At 35.7% G+C, this 18,070-nt stretch overlaps 2 protein-coding genes across 2 annotated transcripts in view; both read left to right on the top strand.

Moving 5' to 3' along the window:
* LOC127878940 (heat shock 70 kDa protein 12A-like) overlaps nucleotides 1-18,070 on the top strand; it is a 44,775-nt gene that overhangs the window by 10,483 nt on the left and 16,222 nt on the right. The gene's annotated exons all lie outside the window — the stretch shown is intronic.
* LOC127878941 (heat shock 70 kDa protein 12A-like) lies at nucleotides 737-7,101 on the top strand. Its single transcript, XM_052425505.1, has 5 exons — nucleotides 737-1,357; nucleotides 2,524-2,671; nucleotides 3,391-3,525; nucleotides 3,640-3,848; nucleotides 4,340-7,101. The coding sequence occupies exons 1-5, from the start codon at nucleotides 1,223-1,225 to the stop codon at nucleotides 5,051-5,053; spliced, it is 1,341 nt and encodes a 446-aa protein (XP_052281465.1). The 5' UTR covers nucleotides 737-1,222; the 3' UTR covers nucleotides 5,054-7,101.

Genomic DNA, 18,070 nt, shown 5'->3' with positions numbered 1-18,070 from the left:
GTGTGTGTGCGTGCGTGCGTGCGTGCGTGCGTGTGTGTGCGTGAGTGCGTGCGTGCGTGCGTGTGTGTGTGTGTGTGTGCGCGCGTGTGCATGCGTGTGTTTGGTTGTTACTGACTCATGTTACACTTAAAACTGAATGCAACACTATTGTGTTGTACAGGTCCGACGTGTATTCTGATCAGACCAGACGGTGAGACAGTTGAAGCGTTCGCGTTTGGCGCGGAGACTCGCTACAGCGAATTGAGCGAGAACAATGAACACAAGAAATGGTACTACTTCCGAAGGTTTAAAATGGCAATCTGGAAAAAGGTAATTCGTCAGAGAAATCTGTCGAGATACGGATGTGGATCGTTGTAAAAAGCTCTTGATACACGTTTTTCATAAATCAGCGGCAATTTCTTGGTGCGATGAACCGCATTGCAATAATCCACTAGCATTTCACGTTATTGAGCATTTCAAAGCGACGTAGAGAAACTAAACGCTCAGCATAATATGACTGTAACCATTTGTGTTCTTTTTATTTCTAGTCCATTCATAACGACACTATGTTGGAAGACGAAATTGGTCGAAAGCTTCCAGCGTTGAGAGTGTTTTCATTGTCAATCAGGCAGGTTTTGTACATGGCTAAATTTTGTTTGATTAATTATAATGTATCAACGTATATGTGTAATTAAACATAATGCCCATAAAATATACAACAAAGTGAAATTAAACCTACAACAGCAAACATTTTAAATAAATTCCATCGTAACGATGTATACAAAAAATTAGGCGTTTAGTGTGCTTAGAACATGTGTTTGTCCAGATTTGACTTGATCCAATTTCGAACTTGGCATTGGTATTGTCAAGATAAATATTTAATAAAGTTAAGTCAATATTGAATCATACATTCGGCCTCTATAGTCCAAGTTTTTGAAGGATTTTACCATGTGACTCATTTTGGCTTACTTAACTTTAAGATTGAACTTTGTTAAGTCTTAATATAAACATTCTTATCATTCTGAGCCTGTTTTATTACGATAGACAGATTAATGTGGGTCAATAACTGGCTACAAAATATCTTCAAATTTTACATGGTGACCTTGTTTTTAACCGAACTTTTACCAAATTCGGACCTGATTTAGATGTAGATAATATTCTGACTAAGTTATAAACGCGAGTATTTTTTTCGGGTAATCAAAATAAAGCATGTATTTTAATAATTGTATCGTTGTATAGACATATGAAGGAAGATTTGACAAATATTTCTGAAAGTCAAGTAGCAGGATTGAAAGCAGACGACATTCACTGGGTTTTGACTGTGCCTGCTATCTGGAATGATTCAGCAAAACATTTTATGAGACTTGCCGCCGAACAGGTATGTTGTAGACATCTGTACTTGAAATTACAATATTAACACATCTGAATCGTTTATTCATGTATGCATGCCGCATAATAAAACGATCACGATTATTTTCGAAAATTTAATTATTCAAAATTAAAATATTTTGATGCCAATGATTGCCATAAGTCTCATAAAAGATTGGATGGGAACGGCAGTCCGGGATCCACCCGGATCAAGAATCGGAACGATCCGTGAACGTTTTAGGATTTCTGAGCGTCGACGGTCTTCCAACGACCATCATCCCGCATACAACACGGAATGACACGGCATCAACACAGCGCCCACGCGGACTGTCCCAGCTACGTTCTATCACGGACCAATACGGCAGACACACGGATGGCCCCGGATAAACACGGAACAATACGCCATCTACACAATTCATCCAAGACCATTAAGCAATCGATAGGGAGAAACACGACCTGACCCGGACGGACAATTACTCGTATACAATCAGGTTTAGTTTCGTTGATTCCAGCATTCTGCAATCAGATCTCGAAGTTGTAACATCAAACGCTCACGTCTTTCCTCATTGAAACGTGCTTTGTATGTTGATATGACACTTTCTTGCATAGTATGATAGGTACCGCAATGTTATTGCTGACTAAATGCAAGCTATCAGAGGCTTGCTGTAGTTTGACTTCTTCGAATTGATTCTGTCCCTATGCTTGTCAGGATGTCTTAATATATCTGACGGTTTGGGGTTAAAGAATTGTTCCCGGGCTATCCATGACGCACACGGAATACTAAAGCATAAGTATGGTTGTCGCCGGACCTTATACGGCTTTCCTCTGACCGTATACGGCAGCCACATGGACCATTCCGGATGCTTCCATTAGCCTTGATCGTCAACGCGGCGGTTTTTAACTCCCCAAAACTGCCATGTTGGCATCCCGGAGCCTCAGGGACATTCCCGGACTCGCCATGACCTACAAGGATTGATACGGCGCTACACAGCGGCTTCACGGTGCACATGCCGGATCGTGCTGGATATGATCCGTGGTGATCCCGCATATGTATGGGACTTGGGCTATAGGGTTCACAAATTATCGTTATGCATTCTTCTGGAATCTACATTACTGTTTGTTTTTAGTTCAGACTGCAAACCAATCTTGATTATTGTGTATTTCTTATGATTTTAGGCTGGAATTGCATCGGACAAACTTTCCCTTGCATTAGAACCAGAGGCAGCCTCTCTTTACTGCAGACACCTGCGCGTGCAGAGAGAAGGGGGATCAAGTATTTCGACCTTGCGAGTTGGAAAGAAATATTTGGTTTTAGATGCGGGAGGTAATGTGTGCGAGCAGTCGCCTTGTATGAAGAAATTTTTTCAATCAACTTGATACCCATACCTTTATTGAATGACTGTCAGAGAACCTTATTTGGATCCTTTTGGCGAATGTTGCAGATTTTCTTGTCAAGATAATAGATGTTAGCATTTACCTGTAATTCTATATAGACAATATTTGTCAAATGATTTTGTCCAAAGGTTCAAGGAAACAGTGAATGAAAAACTTGTTAAACATCATACGACTTCATGAAAATAATAAGTATGGAGTCATTGTACGTCGTATGCGTGTTTGCTGTTTACAACAAACATATCAATCCTTAAACTACAGAAAAATATTATCAAACGATGAATTCGTGTATCGAAGGAATGTCGAAAATACAGCTAAATGAGTACTGCGAGATGTTATTATTTGTTTGTTGTTGTTGTTGTTGTTGTTGTTGTTGTTGTTGCCGGCGTGATGCGGATGTGAAAGCGTTTTATATGCTAGCCACTGTTTTCTATTGTTGTTTCTTTGAAATCAACGTTCCTGCCTTTATGTTTTATTTATTTACAGCAAGCATTGTTATAAATCACAAATGAATCTGTTGATTGCAACTACGTTGAATTATCAATGAATAAATTACTGCTTTTTATAATTGGAAGATCTTAACTGAAGAAACTAATCGATGAATTTCAATTTCGAGGTACATGTAAATATAATACTAATAAACTTTTGCAGGTGGAACAATTGATATAACGGTCCACGAGGTTTGCGCAGGGGGAAACCTCAAAGAGGTCCACAAGGCTAGTGGCGGTGACTGGGGAGGAACAAAGGTAGATGCAGAGTTTATGGACTTTCTGGGAGAGCTTACAGGTACTTGCAATATATATTTACTTCATTCTGATAAAATTAAATTATTATTATAGTGTTAGATTGAATTATATGACATAGACTTAACTCATGTTATTTTATTGTATGTGTATGCAGATACATCAGTTATGCAGATATTCAAAGAAGACCATATGGAAGATTACATTGAACTTCTTCGTGACTTTGAAATCAAAAAGAGAGCCGTAGATACCACAAATGGTGGTAAAATTACAATTAAAGTACCAGTATCCTTTCTTGAATGCGTGCAAGATACTACGGGACAGTCAATGAAGAACAAACTACAAACAACAGGTTACGGAAAAAGGGTAAGCATTTTGTGATGCTGATCAAGCGTTATTTAAGACACACAATTTTTTTATCGGTAGCCTAAAATGACAATAGACGTAACATCGATTCTCGACTTGAAGGCCATTTGAGTCCGTTGGCTGAATGACTTTGACATTTTTTCAGAAGGCACATCAACAGAGCGTTGTATGATCAATGCTTAAACTGAGCGTTGTATGATCAATGCTTAAACTACAAATTTCGATTTTTGTATAAACCGTGTTGGTAATTTATTTTTATTAGACTATAAGATTATCAATGGTAATTGTTATGCATTAAAATCTGCATCTTGTTTTCACTTGTGCTCGGAAGTTTGTAAAAACATTAATCAAAATAAAGAATGAAAATATGTTTATGTCACACTTTACCTTAGGTAAGATTAAACACGAATACGTATTTGTATAAAAGTTCTTGTAATGATAATTCTTAATATGCTTTGATTGTATTTGATATGATACTTTTGTAATTTTAGATAACCATGGCCGGTGATAAGCTTCGCTTGGATGCAGATATCATGTCTTCCTTCTTTACCACATCTTTATTGAATATTGTGGAGCATTTGTCTGATTTGCTTCAAAAACCGGAATGTAAAGGCGTGGAAGCCATACTGATGGTTGGAGGCTATTCGGAGTCTATACTTCTCCAAGACGCGATCAAACAGCAGTTTCCGCATGTGAAAATCCTCGTGCCACCAGAAGCGGGGCTTGCTGTTCTTAAGGGTGCAGTTATTTATGGCCATTGTCCGTCGGCTATTACAGAGCGTGTTTCAAAGTATACCTACGGTATAAGTACTACAGAAACATTTGACAAGAATAAACATCCATGGTCTAAACGGGAGGTCTTTTCCGATGGAACAATTCGATGTGTAGACGTGTGGTCCGTTATAGTTACAGCTGGCGATAAGCTTGTCGTCGGAGAAGCCCAGAACGAAAGGGAGTACTTTCCTGTTTATGAGGATCAGGAGTTCTTACATCTTCCAATATTTGTTACGAGTGACAAAGATCCTAAGTTTACAACAGATGTTGGTAGCAAAAAGGTTGGCTCTGTTACCGTGCCAGTGTCCGGGAGTGGTACTGATAGATCAGTAGGAGTTCGAATGATTTTCGGCGGAACCGAAATTACAGTTGAATGTGTGGAAAAAGCAACAGGTAAAATCACACAGTTGGATATAGCCTTTCTGATGTAATATGTCATAAGAAAATAACTGTTTAGGGGGGCGGAGTACTTTGATACCGCTTTGACCGTTATGGTTTAATGTAATAGATTTTGCGCGTGTATGAAACATATATCTCAGAAAACTCATCTTTCATACTCGATGTTCAGTCCGGTTTATTCTTGATATTAAGCATCCCGTATGGTTGAATATGCCCATGTTGTCATTCCGCTCCTATGCTTTGTGAATGAGGTAATGAACTGTGATGAACAATAACGTTTTGTATAACGTGTCTTTTATGCTCGTATTATCCTTATTCGATAAAACTGTTAAGTATTCTTATTAAGCGGGTATGCACATTTTGTCGTTCTGTTCAAATTATTTAAGGGAGGTAACCAATAGGACTTGTTTAAAAGCGTTTATACGATTCGCATATTGACAAAGAATTGTCTCCAAGTGAATATTCATAAGTCTATTGTAAGTTTTTTTCATAACAACCTTTACATCCCCAATGGGCAAAGCTCATATCCACTTAAGATATAGACAATTACAATTCAAATCTAGTTTATAGAATATACAGTTTCGAAACCTAAGGAAGTAACGTTATTTAATCTACGTTCCTTTAGTAAATGGATTAAACTAAGACGTTTGCAGAGACAAATTGAACCATTTTATATCAAAGCATATAACATCTAGTATACATATATATTTAACAATTTAAGGCATAGAAGGATTTTGAAATAACAATATATTGGCCAGAGTATAAACTTTTTCGATAAATTGTGGTGTATTAGGCAAATTTCCGACCATTAGGCAAGGGTCACACTTTGAATTCAAAGGTGTTGGTACACTCGTTCACCATTTTAAGTCGCGCCAAAATATATGGCTATCTTTAAGGTTAGAGTCATGGATGACATTTGTTAGTTTTTTTGTCATGTCTGTCAATAAACACTGTTTGAAAATATTGACGCTGTAATTGTCTGTCATTCAAGTAATATTTAAAGAAATTGTTGGTTCGATTGGTTTTGCATAACACATGTATATAGAGTTGTTTGCATTTGTTATCAGTTCGCTCTAGTGAAGCAAGTTTTTATGTCTGACATTTTGCCACTACGCAATGGAAAAACAATTGTCACACATACCTTCAATAGTATAAAGACTTTTTCTTGTTGTCGATGTCTTAATAAAACATAATTATATGCCCTCTTGGTGTTCTTATGTGATGTCTGTGTGTGTCTTTTGAATTATTATTCCAATCTGTGATGTGTTGATGATGATAGTGTTCATGTATGTCTATCGGTTCGTCCTTTCGCCATTCCTATGTTTGTATAGCAACGATACCACATGAAATACACCGAGGCAAATACTCCTTTTTAGTTTTGAGTAATTAATTTTTTATCAAGTAATTAATGAATACAAGCATAGCGAAATGTGTACATGGCATAGTTAATAATGTTATTTAATAAATGTAAAAGCGGGTATTAACGATTGTACACACACATAACTAAAAAAAAAGAATACACTATCCAAAAGAAGTAGTACAACATAATGAGCAAAGGTATAGTTTTATTCTATTGCAAACAATTTTCTGCAGTACAGATAATCCCTTTTGTACAATGTTGGGGAAATCTCCATTAATCTATGCAGATTCGTTCATACATCACATATACACACCTTTAGTTCCTCAACAAATAAATGTGTCGGAATCGGTATTTACTTATTCAAGATACATTTTATTGAAGAAAACTAACAAACATGATAACTAGTACAATAACGATTGCTTATTAATATCAATAACATGCATCGTTCATATTCATAATTATGTTGCGAAGAAAAACTTGATATTAAAATCGTGTATACCCTTTAAAAGATATTAAGAATGTATTGATGTTGAGAAAAGTCATATATTCAATTGTTATGTTAATATAATTAAATATAATATAATTTGAAAAATATATCTTGGCTGTGTACATTTTTATTTGTTATTCAATTTTGCATGAGATGTATGTTAATTAGTTGCAATTATATATGTACATGTTCCATTTAATGATTAAATCACTAAAAATGCTTGCAAATTTAAATTATTCTGGCGAACAACGAAAATAAAGAAATAAAAAAAAAGCTCAATCAAATACATGTTATGTACACCTAGGCGCTTAAAATACAGGATGACACTAATTAAAGATGTACTTCGAAAGTGTATATTATATTGTGTACACTATTGTACGATTGTTCTTCAAGGTGAACAAATAGTCATTTTATGAAGACGTGGTGTGCTTTACAAGTAAAACACACATTTAAATGTTGTAAGAATAGTTTTGCTTCACATCTCATTACGTTTTGTTACCAAGTATTTGATCTTTTATTTAAGCTAGACTATTTTATCAGCAAACGTGATTCAAGAATGTACCAAACGTTCGAAATGCGGCCAAAATCTCACCGAACATTTGCAACGGCTCAACGGCCAACTAAACGGCCATGGACCAGCCAAACAACAGCTACTAGTATATTAAAAAGATGGTGTAGAATCCAACGCGTATTCCTCTAACAGATGAACTTATATCAATTAAATTATTTACGTGTAACTACCGGGTTATGAACACTATTTTACAGAAGAAGGATTAAATATATGCTTTATAAAAAAGGTATGAGAATTCGCTGTATTCATAGTAATATTTGTATAATAGGCTAGACTAATCGTGCTTAACCACAAATGCCAGTGCACTATTCGAAAATGGTCGAAGAATGTAGAATAATATGAATGCACTTCAGACAGAGATGCCCAGCTAGAATGCCTAATCACAATCTACAGTGCAGTGTTTGCTAGTCACCTTGGATAAGTCTGCGTTTCTTACCGGTTCATCTATTTTTGGCTAAGTTATGGACCTTGGACTTAAGAATTTTCTCTCGAATAACCGTTGTCCAGATAAGGTTTTCACGCAACTGTTTCAGTTATTTAGCTGATTGTCTTTTAGTATGTGTCTCTACCTACATGGCATAGAGATGGTTGTGAAATTCGCTCCGGTCCATTGATATTTTACGAAGTTTTGGATCTTGGACTTAGAATTTTTCTCTATTATAACCGGTTTCCGGAGTTTTTACGCAACGCAGTTCAGATGTTGAGCTTATATTTGGTTTGGGAGTCGACATACATGACCGGAAGTTGAAGAGAAAAATTCGTTCCAGTTCGTGTTTTAGCGAAAGTAAGGGTCTCAGACGAAGATTTTTCCCCTATAATAACCGTTTTCCGGAGGGGTTGGGGTTGTAACGCTTTGAAATATAAGGCTGATTTGTGGTATTTGAGTCTACCTACATGACTTACTGATTAAGTTTGCGATTCGGTCTTGTCGATTTCTTTTTGGCGAAGTATTAGGCCTTGGACGAAACAATTTTGGTGTTTGAGTCTACCTTCATGACTTACAGATGAATTGTGAGTTTCGTTCCGGTCATGTATATCTTGCTTTTTTAATAGCCATTTGTTAATATTTGCTTATTTAAGACCCTTTGTACGCATCTAAAAAATCTGTGTTTTTATAAGTGTTCGAAATAGTTGCTGTCGTCTAAAGTTCCATGCATGAAAAGCGTGCGTGTTGCAACATACCAGGTGCTTTACCTAAATAAAAACGTGCAATTCAGTACAGTAAGTATTTTAGGATTAAAATTTAAATTGGAATAAATACACACAATGAGAATGTATTGACCCATTGAAACTAAAAAAAAATTCGTTAATTTACGAACTAAACATTGCAGAATACGGAACGTTAATACAATATTGGCGACGGGTGGTGTAGAGGAGTTACGCGTCAGTACATGAAAATGAAAAAAATGAAATGGAAACACATACAATGAAACATTTAATTTCAGTCGAAAAATATTTACTATTATGTGGTTTGATTGAGAATTTAATACATTGCTCCTTGATACCAATACATTTATTATTATAATTATTTTGTGGTTCACTCTTTGTAAGACGCACATAATTTTCCTTAGCGCCAAATTAGGTATACATTGAATTTCTTTTTTTCGTATTTGGAATCATAAACCTAACCTTTGTAGACAATTAAAAGTAAATAAAATTTGTGTTTGCATGTTTCGTTGCCGTCCGATTTGCCTACGTTAAAAGGTCAAACGTCATGTCCTGTGACTGTAAGTTATATTAAATACGTTCAAAGAGCGAGCAACTGCGGTTCCTTCAGTTAAAGTTCTCTCCTAGATAAACCACAATTTGTTACACAATGCAAAGTTTATCACGTAAAATGGATATCTCATCGATATTGTAAAGAACACACAGCATATGAAGTTTACATATCAATAAAATATATACATTATAAACATAAAATCGAACTTTTAAATCTAAATTTCATTAAGCTCCCGAATGTTTTGTTATCGCCTCGTGACGACCTTGAACCGTTCCGAATCTTAATTGTATCGATACTTAAACCCACTGAAACGTTTCTCCCCTATTCGTGCGGTTAACATACTATACACCACAAATGACGCCTTTTATTTTATTTTCCAACGTGCCATTAACCTGAAACTGAACATTTGAAACATCATTGAGGATTTAAGCAATGACAATTAAGCATACAATAAACAAAACAAAGCATATGGCTTGCTACCTAACCCAAATCAGGGCAATTGGTTAGTTCTCTTTATATATCTTCGCCATTTGTAAAAAATGGGGTATCAAAGTTATTATATTTATATAAAAATAGATGATAACACATTTCAATGTAGAGGTGGTGCAAACAGAAAGATACTGTGTGGATGCAGACATTTCTTTTACCCGAAAGTTTAACTTTTTTTAAGAGTTTGAATGAGTAAATTGTACACGCTTTTTCTTAATAATTATAACAGTTGTTATCAACATTGAATATTCGGGCATGAATCATCACTGAATATATTTTACATAGATATTAAGAATCAAATAAAGATGCATATGTTTGGTGAATGTATACCATGCCGATGAAGAAGAGGCGATTGTGGTTCAAATGTTTCGAAACAACAACAACAACAAATAAATGACAGAAATACATTTCAGTTTCTATTCGTAAAATGTAAGAAATTCGTCGTCCAAATTACATTTCAGGGGGCGGGGGGGGTCAGTACCATTACAAATAAGATTCGGTACGGCCCCAGGTCGTACCGAAGCGATACCAAAAGATTCGGGGGGGGGCCTAATTAAATTTAGTTATTAAAGTTCGATTTTATTTTTATAATCTAAAGATTTCATTAATATGCAAACTTCAAATGCTGTGTGTTCTTCACAATATCGATGAGATGTCCATTTATCATGATAGACGTTTGCATTGTGTAACGAATTGCTGTTAATCCAGGAGAGAACTTAAACAATCAAAGCGCTGAAGGCACTGCAGTTGTTCGATCTGTGAACGTATTTAATATAACTTACAGTCACAGGACATGACGTTCGACTTATTAACGTAGGCAAATCGAACGCCAGAAAACACAAATGTAATTTACTTTTAAATGTCTACAGAGGTGAGGTTGTGGAAAATTATCTAGAAGGAAAATGATTCATTTACAATCTTTCATAATTTTATACAAGACTCACACAAACTCCACTTATGATTAGACAAATGAAAAAAACAATTCAATGTATCTCTAATTTGGTGCTAAGGAAAAGTCTGTGCGTCTAGCAAAGAATGAACCACAACATAATTCTAATAATAAATACATTGGTATCAATGAGCAATGTATTAAATTCTCAATCAAACCACATTCAAAACATATTTAATATTTTTCGCCTGAAATTAAATGTTTCATTTTATGCATTTCCATTTCACTTTTTTTATTTTCATGTACTGACATTAACGCGTAACTACTCTACTCCACCCGTCACCAATATTTTTATGAACATTTCATCTACTGCAATGTTTAATTCGTAAATTAACGAATGTTTTTCTATAGTTTCAATGGGTCGACACTTTCTCATAACGTGTATTTATTCCAATTTAAATGTTTTTATCCTAAAATACTTAATGTACTGAATTGCACGTCTATATTTAGTTACAGCACCTGGTCTGTTGCAACATGCACGCTTTTCATGCATGGAACTTGACAGACGACAGCAACTATTTCGTACGAAGGGATTTTATTCAGCAAATGTTAACAAATGGCTATAAAAACGCGAAATATACATGTACTGAAATTAAATTGCTACCGCGTAGATTCTTTAAACGTTGTTGTTTTCACAACTTACTCGCCATTATTCAGGTGCTCACCATTTGCTTTTAACTTTTCATAAGAAACTATTGTTTACAGTATAAAGGTGTGAGGATGATGCCCAAAATTGTCTTTAATGTACTGTATTAATTACCGTGTTATATAACGTAAATTGTAAAACTGTAACCGACCGACTGATTGACCAACGTCAATAAAAAATAATAGTCGCCAATTAATACCGTCCTCATAAGTTTTCTCGGAACCGATAGGACGGCGAAAATAACAGATTGGCGACTAGAAAGTAACCTGCGAATTTCTCGTGACGCATCTTTGTCAGCACACTTGGCTGTAATGTTGCTTGTAAAATTTACCTCGGCTGCCCGGGTATTAGCCAATGAAATAAGTTTGATCCAAATAGGCCAGTGCATGGTGGCAAATGACACCTTAATGTGCACTGGTAGACAATTTAACGACAAGTCATGTCTGGATTCCCTTAAAAGGACAAGGTTACTCTGCCAAGGGAGCGCTGAAAATAAAGAAGATCTCCTCGCTCCTAGCGCGCTGCGCTGCTTGTATGGCCTCTTTAGACGCCACAAGCTGTCGACTCGAACCCAAGAACGGTTTCCCCAGCACGTTAAGCGTACTGGGTACCGCCGTCTTTCGACACTTTCATTATCTTCATATGGCCACCCTCTCGAAATCCTGGCCTGTATATCTGCCCAAGGTCCGCCACGCCCGTTCTCTACGCTGCCACCGCCGCTGTCCCCGTTCCTCTTTCGGCGATGTAGTGAAACAACTATCTACTTACGGACAATTACCATTCCGCGAAGCGATCCTTCCAAGTTCTGGGAGTCAGCGAAGTCAGCAGGAGAGGACATCCGGGTCGAGGGATGACGGTACTTGATTAACAGAACCCCCTGAGAAAGTTCCCATATTCGACCCTCCTCAGGCGATGTAGTGAAACCACTATCCTCTTACGGAAAATTACTATTCCGCATGGCGATTCTTAGGAGTCTTCAAGGTAACCTTCTGCGAGTGACTCTCCCCGGAGTTATGTTAAACTAATGAATACTATATCATTTATAGAGTTACCTTGATTTTTTGGACAATATTCATTTTCTTTTACATTTTCAACTTTAATCGCGAGTTGACAGATTCAGTTGCCATTGACGCTTTTGTCGATTGGAAACGCTTAAATATAATATCGTTACTTTGAAATAAAATTAGAAAAATATGCTTTAAATAATTTAATTAAACAAAACGATCTAAATTGTTGTTGCTGCTTTTTGTCACTTGTTTGACGCATATTCGCTGTGTACTCAAACCACACGTAAATGCTTGTAAATCAAAATTATAATACGGGAAATCACATCATTTGTGTCCTCAAATTGCTTATTATGAGTTTATGTTTTCACCATCGAAATATATGGTATTCAAATATTTGATTAGCATGCAGTTTTCTTTCGACATGCAGTTTTCTTCCGACACATTCAAAACATACTTTTCTAGCCGCGATATGCGAACAAAGGTCTTATGGCGCATTGGCTAGCGTAGCTAAAGCCCCGTCTGCGGAGTTGCGGCACTGTCTGCGCAGTTGCGCAATGTTTCGTGGTCTCATTATGTATCTCCTGACCTATTGCGAGATGCGCAGGCTGGACCATAGCTACGCTAGCCTATGGCACAATACCCATTTTCGCATGACGCGGATCTATACAAATATCTTTGTTTCTTATAAATGGAACATCTTAGCACAATACTTTTCTATAGGAAATTGAAGTCACACTGTGTTCTTTATAGCGAACTGGCAAATTGCGGTAGTATGTGAGTCTTTCAAGAACGACTACCATACCAACTGAAGAGTGCGGCAAACATTTGTGGTTAGATAATGAAGCGATTCCTTCTTATCATGACACTATATTTTTCGGTAGTTTTTGTTTCTCATCTTGAAAGCAATACTGTGTTATCAACGTTTATCGATAGTCCATGGTGTCTTCCCCGGACGATTTAGTACCGAGTCAAAATGCAACATATTATTTAAACATATATCACACACACAATAATATCCAAAATGATCAACCCAAACAGTTTTGTTGTTTTCTGTTGAGTTTTAGCGAAAGTTGATAAGTTATTTCCGATTGTCAAAGAACTAAAATTATCAGTATTGTGGTGGTGGTGGTGGTGGTGGTGGTGGTGGTGGTGGTGGTGGTGGTGGTGGTGGTGGTGGTGGTGGTGGTGGTGGTGGTGGTGGTGGTGGTGGTGGTGGTGGTGGTGGTGGTGGTGGTGGTGGTGGTGGTGGTGGTGGTGGTGGTGGTTGTGGTGGTGGTGGTGGTGATGGTGGTGTCGGCGGCTGCGGCAGTGGAGGTGGCGGCGGCGGCGGCGGTGGCGGTTGTGGTGGTGGTGGTGACATAGACGAACTGATAGATGAACTGATAGACAAACATTTACACTCACATCAACAACACATAATTAATTTTAACAAAAATACGTAAGGCACAACATTTAATCACATATATAGGTACAGGAATAGGTCCTATAACTATACATTTATTAAAACATTGAAATCAACAGATAGCATAAATATTATTGACAATCTATGTGACAAAAAAGGTTGCCATTCTGTAGTGGCAATATGCCGGTCAACTTACTACAACAGGATGTACTGATGGGGAAATTTACACTTATTTCCAAATTATTCACTGCGTGTAAGGTTAAAACAACGTTTTGGGACAGTTATATCAACAGACCACATCTCATGGTTGAAAAGGAAATAAAACAACATATCATTTTCTAACAGATTGCTTATAGCAACAGCTTATTTTTATAAACAGCCAGAGTATTATTCATATTGTATTATAAAATGCAAACCACTCGACACGATATTTACTAGATGGTATATGATTAGATATTACATTCACCAATATGACTCATGTGTGCCTAGGCAGGGTAGATAAAGTCATTTTACTACCTTATGTTCACGAGTGACGAGGCTACGAGTGAAACTATATATTCTCTTTGATCACGAGAGAATTGAAATCGATATTTCACAAAATCCAACAAAATTTCTTTTTTATTTCATGCTTTTCTCACCGTTTATATACATTGTAAAAGCGTTTAACTGGAGAATTTCGCGGGAATAATGACGTCATGTCGTCAAAAAATGACGTAATTTCACAGTTAAAAGTGAAAATTATCGATAATTTTCACTTTTAATTTTCACTGTTTAAAACAGTTAATGATCAGTTTTAATTCACTGATATTTCTCTATAAACCGCCGAAAAGCATAAAATCAAAGAGTTTAACTGGAGAATTTCGCTGAAATAATGACGTCATTTTGTAAAACAAAAATACGTCATTTCGCAGTAAAATAATTATCAATAATTTTCCCTGTTAATTTTCCTTGTTTTAAAAAGTGAAGTATCAGTTGTAATTCACATATATTTCTATATAAACCACCGGAAATCATTCAATAAAACTCCATATATGCAAATATGCGAAAGGTATAGACGTTGCAAGAAGACTTGAAATTCGCTGTTTTTATACGGATCTCAAATGGCATTCAAAAACATAATCTTTACCTGCCTAGAAATCATTGGAACAGAGCGACATTATGAACATATTGACTTATTAAGGATGGTGTACAGTTTTATCGAATTAGGATAATACGAGCATGAGATTCCACGCACCATGGGCAAATTATAAAAACAGTATTTTATTGGTAATCAAAGTTCATAACCGTCTTGAAAATAAACAAAGAATGGCATGACAATATGCGCATGTTGACCCTCACGAGATAATTCATCAATTATCACAAAATTTAAATATGAGATCTTAAGCCTTTGACGAACGGACGGATGGAATAAACATCTAAAATGATGAATTAGTTTTTCTGGGATATTGGTTTCACACACGCGCACAATCAATTACATCAAAACAGACGGTAAATGCGGCATCAATGTACTCCACACTTTAGTTTCTTTGTGACATATTACATCTGAACGTCTATTATCAACTGCGTGATTTTACCTGTTGCTTTTTCCACACATTCGACAGTAATTTCGGTCCCGCCGAAAATCATTCGAACCCCTACAAATATATCAGTGCCAGTTCCGGACAGTGGGACAGTGAGTGAGCCTATCCGTTTGCTACCAACATATGTTATAAATTGAGGAGATTTGTCACTCGTTACAAATATCGGGAGACCCATTGACGTCTGATCCTTAAAGTATACAGTTCGAGTTGTTAACAATGAGACACACAAGTGAAACAAACTCACTTTTAAATTAAGGCGAAAATCTCCTGACCAATGACGTGTACTTCCTTATAGATGAAAGTAAATAAAACCCAATTCATATGTACGTGTTTATCACACAGGACTGGTGTTCAGATTTTAGATTATTTGTCACTTTAAAATATCTGCTTAGCGTAATACTATAAATAAAAATAGCAATATATTGTCATATATGTGTTACTATGTGCAACATGCATTTATATATACACAATTGGACCATCTTGATTATCGGCTTCATTTATTAGATTGGTATACGCGAAAACTAAAGTGTTGCAATAAATAACAACGAATACATTTAGTTATAACAGGAAGACAATCCGCTTGACAAGACGATGTGTTAAAAGTATGTGTTTAAAGAGAGAATGAGAGACGAGTAAGCAAACAGTTTGATTGCGATTATTTATCTATGCGTCGAAATTATGTGTTGAACAGACTAACAAACTGTAATTGCATGCACAACTCTCGTTTCTTTTTAAACAATTAGTTAGCATGATATTCATAAGATCGTTATAACAGCGATAAGTGGTGCCAAACATAGATTTATTTCGAGTATTGCGTTACTAGGAAATTCAGATATATTATTTCCGCCTAGAGCTTAGTCGGGGCGCCATTGAAGCCGTATTCGGCTTTTGATATGGTACGTATATATTGGTTTTGTTTTACCTTCAAATGTTGACTGCTACTCTCCGTTGTAAATTTGTAGCCAACGTTTCTTCAAAATTGTTTAAGATTATCAGTTTATCAGCGGTACGATGGTATGATTCGATTCTAAGTATTGTTATATTAATGTCCGTCACTCCGTTTTATACCACAGGATATCGAAACTGCATAAATGGAAATTCTTAAAACAAAAAATTACCGGTTTTGAGGAAAAATTGAACAACTATTTATTTATTTCATCCATTAAAGCAATGTAAACTTATATTAGTATGCCACATTTTGTTCTTAAAAAGCTCTTCTTTTCAGAACCATTGACTGCGTTGTATGAGCATGGTATTTCAGTGAAATGCATATAATTTATTAAATTAAATATTATTTTGTTAACATAAACAACTTTACATTTGGCCATTCCGATAGGTTAATATGAATACACAAGTAACTCTTCAAGATGTTTTGCATTTAAAAAGAGAAACAATTTATACATGTTAATGATGCAAACTATTAGTGTTCCATTTATGTATTCAGTTGTATTCGATTCACGGTGATAACCACAACTATTCCGCTCACCGTCTAAATTTTATACTTCTGACAAAAGCTCCGTATCCTTCTGTCAAAAATATGGCCGCAAAATTTTTGGCGAGTCCAGACATCAATAAAAAAAGAAAAGAAGGTAAGTTGGTAATAAAATGATATGCTATCGAACGAAGTTTATATTTTACATCTAATTGCCGTTTATCGCATCAAAATTTGGTCGCTATTAACTTCAAAATAGTGAAAACAGTTTGAGCATGTCGTAAAAGAAGTGACTTTCATGACGCGAAAAATCGTATTTTTGCAGATTTTAAACCCTTTAAATGATTTTTTTTTTGTTAAACAATATTTTATGGTAGAAGAATCAATTTACAATACACTATAGCATGCTTTATTGAATATAACTGTGATTTTTACATTAAAACGTGTTAGCAAGTATGCACCGCTCAACACTTACATTATAGAAATATGAACACCGCTCAATAATGTTCGTAAAAGCACCGCATCTTAATGATTTTTTGGCACCGCTTTATTCTGATCTTTTTTCTTTCAGAAGGAAGAGGCGTTCAAATTTATGTTTAAACAAGCCAAAGAACAAGAAAATGAGACTTTTACTTCCCGGTGCTTGATAGTATGATAAAGCTATTCTAATTCGAAAAGGGGTAGTAGGTTTGGGGTCATAATTGTTAACAAATATAAAGCAAAATATTAAAACAATGTCAAATAATGGCTTCATAATTTGAATCACGATGTTAAACAATGGTACAAGCGGTTTCAAAGCAATATTACAATGTACTTTGAAAATATTTGGTTTTCAATTGTTTTTTTTAATACTTGACGGAAATAACTATATATGATTTGAACCCTTTACATCTCGTTAAAACGGACAGCGCTGTAATGTCTTATCTATGGAGACATGCACTCACAAGCTTCTATAGACAGTCTCAAAATAGTTTTGTTATATAATTGTAACCCCTTTGTTTCTGATATAAGTAGTCGAGAGCATATTTGGTATATATCTTTGGTTTTGACCACAAATACCAAGTTCATATTTCAGTAAATTAACCAATGCAACATCACTTTGTACACTCTATACATAACTAAATTCATTAATTATTTCGGTTAGTTTTACACCAACATTTGCTTATACCTTTCCATAATCGTAGTTGGACATCTTTCTTTTAATATTGATACGGATTATGAATCTGAAAAACAAGAAATAATAGTTATCAATAATGATTGTATTTTACCGCAACAATAGATACATTGAAACATTAGACTTAAACATGTGCCCTCCACGTACTGGAAAGCAAGACAATCAATCCTGGTTAACCTTTTCGGTGCAAGCATGCCATCATTTTCAAGATCAATTCTGGGACATGTAACTT

Source organism: Dreissena polymorpha, chromosome 4 (assembly GCF_020536995.1).
Source record: "Dreissena polymorpha isolate Duluth1 chromosome 4, UMN_Dpol_1.0, whole genome shotgun sequence".
Classification (NCBI taxonomy): domain Eukaryota; kingdom Metazoa; phylum Mollusca; class Bivalvia; order Myida; family Dreissenidae; genus Dreissena; species Dreissena polymorpha.
This window is presented reverse-complemented; position numbering and strand designations above follow the sequence as displayed.

Bases quoted from the DNA above. Each gene is read 5' to 3' on its own strand.
- LOC127878941 (XM_052425505.1), top strand. From the start codon at position 1,223: ATGAAGGAAGATTTGACAAATATTTCTGAAAGTCAAGTAGCAGGATTG. The intron at 2,672-3,390 runs GTAATGTGTGCG...AAACTTTTGCAG, and splicing joins TTTGGTTTTAGATGCGGGAG to GTGGAACAATTGATATAACG. The intron at 3,849-4,339 runs GTAAGCATTTTG...TTGTAATTTTAG, and splicing joins CAACAGGTTACGGAAAAAGG to ATAACCATGGCCGGTGATAA.